We start from the raw sequence: 10,611 nt of genomic DNA on the forward strand, positions 1-10,611 counted from the left end.
CCGCAAAGGACTCAGGGAGTAACCGAAGGAGCCTCAGGTGGATAAAAGGACGTCCTTCTTCACCCAAAGAGTGATTAACACTTGGAATTCACTGCCACAGGAAGTGGTGGTGGCTACAAGCATGGACGGCTTCAAAAGGGAATTAGATAAGCATATGGAGCAGAGGCCCATCAGTGGTTATTAGCCACAAGGTATAGATAGGGACTCTGGGGCAAGTGATGCTCTGTCATCTTGGTGCTTGGGGGGGGGTCAACAGTGGGAGGGCTTCTAATGTCCTGGCCCCACTGGTGGACCTCCTGATGGCACTGGTATTTCTGGCCACTGTGGGATGCAGAGTGTTGGACTGGATGGGCCTTTGGCCTGATCCAACATTGGCATCTCTTATGTTCTTATGTTCTCTTATGCCCTATACTGAGTCAGGCCCTCCCTCTATCCAGGGCAGGATCCTCGAATCAGACCGGCAGCTGCTGGCCAGGCTTCTTTGACATCACTTGAGCCTCTTGACTGGTGGTGCGGGATTGATCCTCCACTCTGGGCAGATGCTCTACCACTGTGTCCCCCACCACCACCATCCAGCCTCTGCCTAAAGCCCTCCAGTGATGGGGAGTTCACCACCTGATCTGCTGTGGAACTGCTCCTGCAGTTAGCAAGTTTCCCCTCGGTTTAGCCAAAATAGACTTTCTTGTAATTTCCATCCCTTAATTCTAATCCTGCCCTCTTGAGCAAGAGGCAACCAGTCTGTGTCTGTTCCATCGACAGATATTTGAAGACAGCCATCAGCAAAACTCCTAAACCTTCTCTTTTCCAAGCTGAACAGGCCCAGCTCTTTCAACCCATCTTCATAGGTCTCGGTTTCTTGACCACTGAGGAGAAAAGAAGGGCATAAAGATCTAAGTACATAAAAAAAATGTTACTCTCACCATAACCCTGTTTTGGTGTGATAGTTGCCAGATCAAGGTCAGCTAGGGGGGCTTCATGGCAGTGTGGGGACCCAAGTTTTCCCATCCTAGTCTGAAATTCCAACCGTTACTCAGCACTGATTTATTTAAAAGCCCTAAAAACCCAGAACAAATGTTCTTAAAACGCAATACTATTTTGCAATTCAATCATCAATACATTCAAAATTATGATTTTAAGATTTCCCATAAATCCCCACCACCACCCTACCACACTAAAATCTCCTCTTGCTCCCTACTGAAACACAGAATGAGTGAGGGGGAGGAAGACTAGATAAATACATATGGATTAAGACATCAGTTTTCTCATGATTCCATCCACCAGTTTTTCTCCCCTCTCAGAGTTACTGGACTAAGGAGATTTGGCTTGTCAGATGGTTGGATGGCTAAATTAATGCCCTGATTGGTTGGAAGAGGAATACAAAATATTATGAGGCAGGCACCATTCCACCATTTATGGGACTCTCCAGCCGAGGGCTCCTCATTTCCAAGGTACCAGCAACCATCAGCAAGGTCAGTGGGAGAAAGGAAAGCTCCTCCCCATCATGCCTGAAGCAAGACTTCATGGAGCTCTTTTTAATTTTATATTGTAATTGGTGTTTGCATTACTTTTAAAATTTCTGCTCTCTGAGCCATTTTAAAAAATATCTGAAAAGCAAGGTAAAGTACAATAAATGAGTTAGTCATGAACAGCCTTGATGAAATCAGGCTTAAGCTAAATGTCTAATTCTCCCAACATCTTATCTCTTTTAGTTACCACTAAAACAAGAACTCCCCTGCACTCAGTAGAGTTGCATTGGACAGAAAGAATGCTTCCTCATGTTGCCAGTGCTTCTCTTTGACTTTCGATTCTGCATTAGCAATCATCATTAATTGATGTAAATAGCGCAACTGAGGCAAAAGGTGACATCGTGTCTTAATCCTCAAGTGTGCAAATGTGCCCTGTCTCATCAGATCCCTTGCAGGACTGGTCTTATGGCATGGAGCTCACGAGAACTTTCTGAGGGGCATCTTGAAGGCCATGCAATCGACAATCCACCGGGTTCCTTCCAGGGAAGACTTAACTGGATTTGTTTAAAAACCCTCATTGCAGCTGTGGAATATTCCACTCCTCTTCCATTGTGGGATGTTGTTTAAGTTTCTGCAGTCCAGTGATGGCTCTGCACAGTGGTCCATAAAAACTGACTAGTGGACTCTGATTCATTTCTGACTTTCTGAAGTGTTGATACAATGTGTGAGAAGGTCTCTGGTGCTCCAGTGAACAGTTATTTTTAGCATGTCATAAATTAGGAGATTTTTGTCAACCAAGTACCTGCAGGAAAAAAAAACACCCTACCACGGTCCAAGGCGTAACCTACTAAGTGGGCACTTTTGTGTGCATTAGTATGAATTTAAAGTTGAAGGAACAAAAGTCTTTCTCTCTTAATAAGAACTCATCCATAGCATGGAAACATGGAAGGTTTACCAATATTCCCAAGGAAATGCTTGCATCATTTAGAAATACAGACAGTATCAAGCACATGAAATCGTAATGCTGTTTTGCGATAACTTTTAAATCGCTACACTGCATTCAGAAAAGCAGGAATAATGAATGAAGGCTTGGGTGAGATGAAGAACATAACAGGCCTAACAAACAAGGCCAGAGTTTTTGGACTGCTTTTGGTAAATTTAAACGGGCGCAATTCTATCTAAAGAAAATGGTACCACCCCCCTCCCACATACAGATAATATGAGGTCAGCACTATCAACTTACCATATTCCTGGCTAGTGAATGTGTCATATAAGCACACAGGAAGAAATGGAAATATGTTCTGACCCAGTAACTCTGCAGTTTAATAATGACCATGTATGTGAAATCCTTTCATTAAAGTAAAATAAATAATACACTGTCATTCTATTTTATAACTAGTTGAAAGTAAAATAAATAATACACTGTCATTTTATTTTATAACTAGTTGTTCTATTTCCTGTCAATCTGCATCCTGGAAAGCATGGAACTCTCAGTGCATGTGTGATCCATAATCATTGGGGCAGCCCTGAGAATTTTGGATCATGTGACTCAGCTCAAGGGAGGGTGGGGTGGGCCCACCTTTTAAAATAACTAGATAGGCTGGCCCTGTCCAGGGCCTCCTTGAATTCCACCCCAGAGTAAGCAACTTGTTCTAGATGAGCCACACCAGTCATAGGAGATTAAAAAATAAGGCCAAGGCCGATGGTGCAAAATCAGGTATGAATATCTTTTACTGTTTTTGGAGAACTACTGCAAGATGAACAGATTCCCCTGATGAAGCCTTTTGGTGAAACATATAGGGATTTTTTTTGAAATTTAACTGAGTAATAAAATATATTTGTACCTGATTTTGTACCACTGGCCTTGGCCTTATTTTTTAATCTCCTTTGGTCGGATATAGGCTATGTACTTGAGAAGCTCCTGGTCATCTTATTAGCATCCAGTTAGTTTTCCTACATCAGATAATTAACCTCCTGGCAACAGGGGCACATCAACATTTTCGTTTCATTTGGGGTACAGTACTCAAGTAAAAATATTATGAGAGAATCATGCCTCCATTTTATCTTTTTATTAAAACATAATTATTTACACTAGGAACTAGAGATCAAATTGCCAACATTCGTTGGATTATGGAGAAAGCAAAAGAGTACCAGAAAAAGATTTACTTCTGTTTCATTGACTATGCTAAAGCCTTTGATTGTGTGGATCACAACAAACTATGGCAAGTCCTTAAAGAGATGGGAGTATCAGACCACCTCACATGTCTCTTGAGAAACCTGTATAAGGATCAAGAAGCAACAACAATTATTTAAACTATTGTATTAACACAGACTAACATGAAATAATATGGTAATTCTATTCACTGATTTTACATAGATCACTAAAGGAGAGAAATTACTTGAGTCCATTAAAATGGCTTACCAAAAGTAAGTAGGTTACAGGCAAGGAGCATCTTCTTTGAAGATGTGGGCTTTCCAGATCACCTGAGAGTTTTCTTGCATGTATAGTTTTTCAAAATTGTCTTCCAGAAATAGCTAGCTGTCCCACCTTATAAGGCTCACATTCTTCACTAATTATCGTATAATTTCAAACACCATACAAAATTATCTGTATTCATTCTCGCTGCTCTTTATCATAACGATAACTTAAAAAATAGTAATTATAATTTTCCTATACATACAACGATCTGTTGGACCCAAGCCAATTCACCCCATTTTTTGACTATATCTTTGCCTTTGTGTTTAGTTTAGCCTCAGAGACCTCTCACACTTGGGGTCCCAACATATTGTATCTCATGTGGAGGAAAACCAATTCCAGCATCCTACCCTCTCCTTGCAGGGACTGCCTGTCTTCCTCCTAATCAACTTCAATAGACTACTACATTTGCCTAAAGGCATAGGTGGTCAATGTGGGCTGATGACAAGCTGCCGAAAAGGTACTAGAATATCCCAATATGGCCTAAAGACATCTACAATCAAGAACGTGCTCACACCAGGCAAAAGGATAATATTGTTCAGGAATACATACAAGATCATTTTCTGCAGTCATATAATTTTCACTACTGCAAATTATTGATTGACTGATTTTATTTTGGGTATTTAATTTATGTTATTTAATATCACCATACACACTCCCAGTTCAGAATCAAGATGCACAATTTTAAGGGAATGTCCTTGGTGTACAGGGATTGTATGCTATCTTGCTTCTCTTCCTGGGTTCATAGCTCTTGCTTGTAACCAGATTATGAAAGTCTTGGCACATCCAGGTATTTTAACTCTCCAGGGATTGTTGTTCCAGTTTACTTGCTGATATTCATGTTGCAAGTCTTTTCCAGGAGCTCTTTTGGAATTATATGCTGGATGCTGATGGTTAAATATTTTTGGAACCTCATGCCGGTTTAATTGGCTCCATTCTGGAATTTGATTGAGGTTATACATTGGCTCTCTAAAATTTGTCATTTCCTTAGTCTGAAGGAGGAAGCAGGATTTAATAGAAAATCATTCCACATTAACAGTGAAATCAGTTATTTAGGCCTTTTACCCAAACGTCTTCAATGTCAAAACATATACATGCTACATGCATTAGACAGTTCTCAATATTTTGTCTTGGTTATTACTATCTTACAGTGATTAGACCCATAATAGTGCTTCTGTTTACTCTGAGACTTATGATAGTAAAAACTTATCATAACTTCAAAATCATACATCAAAAGAGCGTAACAATGGTTGTCATTTTTATTCCAGCTACAAAGCCACTAAAAGTCTTACAGTTAGTACAAGCCCTTTATCATGTGCTAGCTGTTCCTTCCGGTTAGTAGCATTCATCACGGCCCCCTCTGACCACCTTTTTCCATAGTCTTTCCCCATAGTCTCTGCATCAGGTTCTGAACTCCATTATTTCAGGGGTCTCAAGTATTTTCCCATTCTGAAGTGTTTCAAGGATAGCACTCACAATTCCACATGTGTATCCACATCTGTCTGATTGGATCACTTTTACTTTCATGATTCTTTATAATGTGTCCTGTTCAACATTACAGGAAAATTAGGCTTGGACTAAACCACTAGGTGTTTAAATATCAGCCCTTCTGCATAATCATACCATTGTTACTTTGATCATGTCAGTGAGCTGTTCCAGTCTTCCATCATCCTGTAGATCTAGTTTCCACCGTGGAGCAGGACCATGGCTCAGATATGGAGCATCTACTTGGCATGCAAGTTCAATGCCTGGCATTTTCAATTAAAAGGACCAAGTTATAGGTAATGTGCAAGACCTTGACCTGAGATCCTGGTAAGCCACTGCAAATCTGAGTAGACAATATTGACCTTGATTGACCAAAGGTTTGTTTCAGTATAAGGCAGCTTCATGTGTGCAGGTGTCCACCAGATTTTCTGATGCAGTTCAGAGGTGCACAGTCTGCAGACTTTCAGACTCCTTTAAGAAGATTTCAAAGTACATATTTGTCCCCTGTAGTCCTTTGGGTATTTAATTGATAATAACCGAGATGAACAAGTGTTTCTCATTTTGTCAAACTCTGTTGTTTTGCCATTTGTACACTATCAAAACAAAACACCACTAATATTCCCTAAGTTCTTCTGCCGACAACAACAGGCTTGGTTTCACAAAGAGGCCCTCTGGCAATAAAGTTACAATGATCTGGGCTAGGCCGTCTCAATGACAAATTCTCCCTTGATGTATGCCCCAGCATCTGACATTCAGGGTTACACTGTATTTGAATAGGGACTTCCATTTTAGGACCACTTGCATATCTCCATACATGGGTAGCATCAGCCACCATATGCTTACTCTGTCATAAGCATACCTAGGACTGGCTGCAAATGTATGAAAGCAACGTGTAAGGGAGCCCAAGATGGGAATAATTTGCCCTGTAAATTCCAGCATCTTTAATAGGATCCCAGGCAAGCATGCATCAGATTGCAGCCTCAAAACATTTCCCTGCCTGTGTTCTATTTCTGCAGGCAAGCGTATCCACCTATTTAGCTGTTCTTGAAGCAGAAATTCCAACTCCCAGGTTACCTTCAATCAGAGCCTCCAATTATATTAATGCTTAATTACAGAGCTGTCGTGCAGTGCCATAAAAACACAGAGCCTGTACAAACCAGGAGCAAGCATCACAAAGGCAGAAGATCATCTGAGTAGTTGTGAACAGGGAAGAACACTATTTTTAGAATCACATTTTTTAAAAAGTGCTTCCATTTTCACTCTCACATTTCCACTTTCAATTGATTCTATTCCTTTGGCATCTTTAAATGTTGCCGAACAGGTGATCTCACAGTTCCAATAAAGGTATCAGTGAGAGGACCCAAGACTATAACCCTGTTCTGTTAAAATTATTGGGAGTTTTGCCAATGGTCTCTAGATGATGAGTACGGAACCCCAAGATAAGCTTTTGGGGGGATAAAATGAATATAACCAAACAGTGCTGGACTCAGGGCCATAGCTAGCGTGGGGCCCCTGGGGCCTGGCATCCCCATGATTTTAATGGGTCCCCTCCCCTGATCCTTGCTCCCCTTCCCTTCCCGAGCGTGCCTCTGTGCGGCAGCGGTGGTGGGGCTGGCAGCCTTGATGGGTGCTGCTTCTCACTGTGGGCTGGAGAGGAGAATGAGGAAGCGGCAGCAGTGGCAGCCGCCCTAGAGGGGCATGCGAGCAAGCCGGCGAGGATGAACAACCAGCCTGGACGACCCGAGGAGCGGGAGCCTGGTCTGTGGGCGGGCGAGGGGTGGCTGGGTGGCTGAGCCTGGCATCGCCGGGCAGGTGTCTCGCCTTGTGTGCCCACCAGGGACTCCCTGGCTTGTCGCCTTCTTTGGCCGGCCGCTCCCCCTTTGTCTGTGGCCAGGGCGCGCCGGGGCGGAGCTGTCCCCTGGCTCGGCGGAGGCCCTCCTCAAGTCCAGGCCACACCACAGCAGCCAGCAAGGAGCCGGGCAGAGGTCTGGGGACAGGCAGGGCATGGGCGGGCCCATGGCTGGAGACACTCGGCTCCCCGGGCACTCAGTGCTATGCTGGCCAGGTGGTACCTGGCCTGGCGGGCATCTGACCAGGGGCATGGGTGGGTGGCTGCTGGGTAGGTGGCGAAGTAGAGCTGGCTCTCCCGCCTCCACCAAGCCAGAGTGGGGCGCCACTCCCCCGGCAGTCTGCTGTGCTGCATCAACTGCCTCCTCGAGTGAAGTCAAGAAGTCACTCAGGTGCCTTGGCCAGAAAACTGGCCTTGGTTGGCTCCTAGAGTTTTGCGCCTCTGGGGCAACGTACCCAGTGTTTGCTCCTTTTACCTGGATGCTGCGTCAGTGGAAAGCTTGTCACAGGCCTCCTCTGATCTTTGCAAAATGCAAATGGAGGTGCTTTTGAGAGTGGCAATGGGCCTGGGCCGCGGGCTACCTTTGGGGGCCCAGCAGCCGTCCCACCCACCTGTCCTCTGGAGCTGGTCCCTGGCTGAGCTGCCTTAAAAAGATCACGAGTTTGTCTTTTTCAGCTCTCTGCTTGCTTTAAAAGGGTGTGAGAGAGGAGAGCTTGCTTGTTTTCATCGTTCTTCCTGTGCGTTCCCCCCAGTTTCTCCCTGGCCCAGTTCATGATCTTCCTTGGTGGTGGAAAGTGCCATTGAGTCACAGCTGACTTATGGTAATTTTGTAGGGTTTTCATGGCAACAGACGTTCAGAGTAATATATATGAGGAATATAGCTCAATTAGTGTGTGATTATGTGCTTTGCATTGTGTATAATGGTACTTAGTATTGGCTTTAGGCATAATTTAGTTGTTATTTAGAAGTATGAGCATGGCATGGCAGTACCACACAGACATGTAATGGCAGCCCCCCTGAGAAAAACATTGGCCTCCCAAGCAAAACGTTGTTAGCTACGGGGCTGGTTGGACTGAATCTATGCATTGACTTTGCAGAAGAGGACATAAGTGCCAGCCATTACATGCAAGGGGAATGGGTCATAGCAAACATATGCCTTCCCTGTATAAGGGCTAAGATTCAATCCACACCATCTCTTTTAAGAGGATCTCAGGGCTATGAAAGGCCATTGCTGGGATCCCAAAAAGCCATGGTCAGCCACAGCAAGAGTACTGAATTGGATGCAGAGATCTAAAGTGTAGCTGACAGCTCAACACCCAGTCTGGTTTTGACTCTTGACCTTCTGAGCACAATCATTGATCAATGTATGTGTCATCTTTAGGATACTGTGTGTAGAAGATATGTACATATGGATCAGAATATATATGATGTTTGGAGACATATGGATCAAATCTTAGGATACAATGTACTGTGAAGTTCTTTTGTGCTCTTTGGCATGTCTTGAGGCTTGAGCAGTAGGTTTTATTGGTGGACCTTTCCTTCAGGCATCAGCTATGTAACTGCTGTATGGATTTTGTTGAAATCAAGATTTAAAATGCTATAATAGTCCATCATGTAATTGGAGAAGCTGGTGTGAGATCGTAAAAAGGGGCAGGCTTGCAAGCCCAGACAACACTTTACAGTTTTAAAAAGACTCTATTAACATTTTGTACTCACATTTCCCCTGCAATTGATCGTAAGAATTGCCATCTTTGAACCTGGCAACCTAAGGACAACCCAGCCATTCATCCTATCAGCAGAGAAAACTGAAGTAGACAGCGAGGATTTTACTGCCACCACAGGATAATTGTATCAACCTGATCCTGAGAGCCCAAATTTTGTGAAGAGGTAATAAGTATGCTTGACTGGGACTCTGGTCCAGGGGATGACATGATCATCATACAATCTGTATGTGTCATTTCAGAAATGAAATAGAAAACATTCTTGAAGTGTGCATGCACGGGAAAGCTTATACCTTGAATAAAACTTTGTTGGTCTTAAAGGTGCCACTGGACTCAAACTTTGTTCTGTTGCTTCAGACCAACACATGGCTACCCACCTGAATCTACTTTCATAACTCATGTGATTGTGTGTGGGATGGCGGGGGGGGGGGTATTACACATATATCCCATCCAAAGAAATAAAGCTTGGATTTTCAATAGTTTAATGATTAAAGATGGATTAGGAACACTGGCAACTGCTCCATAACAGTCATTATAGTCCCTTATTAAACTACTCCGCAATTGTCATTTTCAGAGGAGGCATGGCATCCAAGATCCTTCATTGCCTGTGCCTAGCGCTGCATGCAGCTTCAGTTGCTGCGGCATAAAGCCTCCGCATTCACAATGGCCACTCAAGTGGGATCATAGGATCAGGAAGCCTCTGAGTTCTCCATCCTAACAGAACAACAACAACAACAACATCCCCCCTGGAAAAACCTCTTTCCTCCTCCTTTCTGTTGTATGAACTGCTTATGCTACTTTTCATCTTTGTGACAGTTAAAGAAATTGCTCAGCCTCTAAAGAACTGTCTGGAAAACATTCATTGTAGCGTGAGCTATCATTTAATGGGGAAACAAGGGGAAGAGTTGCATCATGTCACCATTCATTTCTCTGCAGACCATGTTCAATGGACCATCAGTGATCTACAGACCACAGTTTGAGAAATGGCAGTATCACAGCCTAGGTAAATAAGAAAATAGTGAGTTATGGGGCCCAAATATTCCCTTATTTTCTTCATCACCACACAGGTGGTTTGGGAAAGACAAGAAAGGTGGCTCCACACAAGTAGCTATAGATATACATGATGTAATGTAGATATATATATGATAGTTGTGTTCCACCCTAAAATGTAGCATAATATAAACACAGGCCCTCTTGCTTCATCCCATGGAAAGGAAAAGTTAGAAATGAAATGGGGTTTATGCTGTGCTTGGAAATACATTTTCCCTGTTCCTCTAGTCAGGGTAAGACTCTAAACTATCCTATAAGATAGTTACAGGACAGAAGAAACACTGGAAGGACACACAGACGTGTGGGCACAGACGAGATACTTCTAAGTTATCAGTTGATCACAGTGATTGCAGGTTAGTCTCATCCTAATGCCCCAGAGTAGAATGGGGAGGAGAAAACCAGAGCTTTTTTTCCTGGAGGAACACGCCGGAACAGAGTTCCGGAACCTCTTCAACAAAATTCTTTTTAAAATGTTTAAATGTTCATGAGTTTTCAGCAGGGCTATTTTTGGGCAAGAACGCACAGGAACGGAGTTCCGGCTGACACCCAAGTTGGCCACACCCA

At 43.3% G+C, this 10,611-nt stretch overlaps 1 protein-coding gene across 1 annotated transcript in view; it reads right to left on the reverse strand.

Moving 5' to 3' along the window:
• ST8SIA6 (ST8 alpha-N-acetyl-neuraminide alpha-2,8-sialyltransferase 6) overlaps positions 1-5,697 on the reverse strand; it is a 59,753-nt gene extending 54,056 nt beyond the window's left edge. Inside the window, exon 1 of the mRNA XM_015423747.1 lies at positions 5,566-5,697. Coding sequence (XP_015279233.1) covers positions 5,566-5,697 — 132 coding nt within the window. The remainder of the gene's footprint in view (positions 1-5,565) is intronic.
• Between the last annotated feature and the right edge of the window lie 4,914 nt (positions 5,698-10,611).

The sequence above is a fragment of the Gekko japonicus genome, unplaced genomic scaffold, assembly GCF_001447785.1.
Source record: "Gekko japonicus isolate JY-2015 unplaced genomic scaffold, Gekko_japonicus_V1.1 scaffold94, whole genome shotgun sequence".
NCBI classification, from domain to species: Eukaryota; Metazoa; Chordata; class Lepidosauria; order Squamata; family Gekkonidae; genus Gekko; species Gekko japonicus.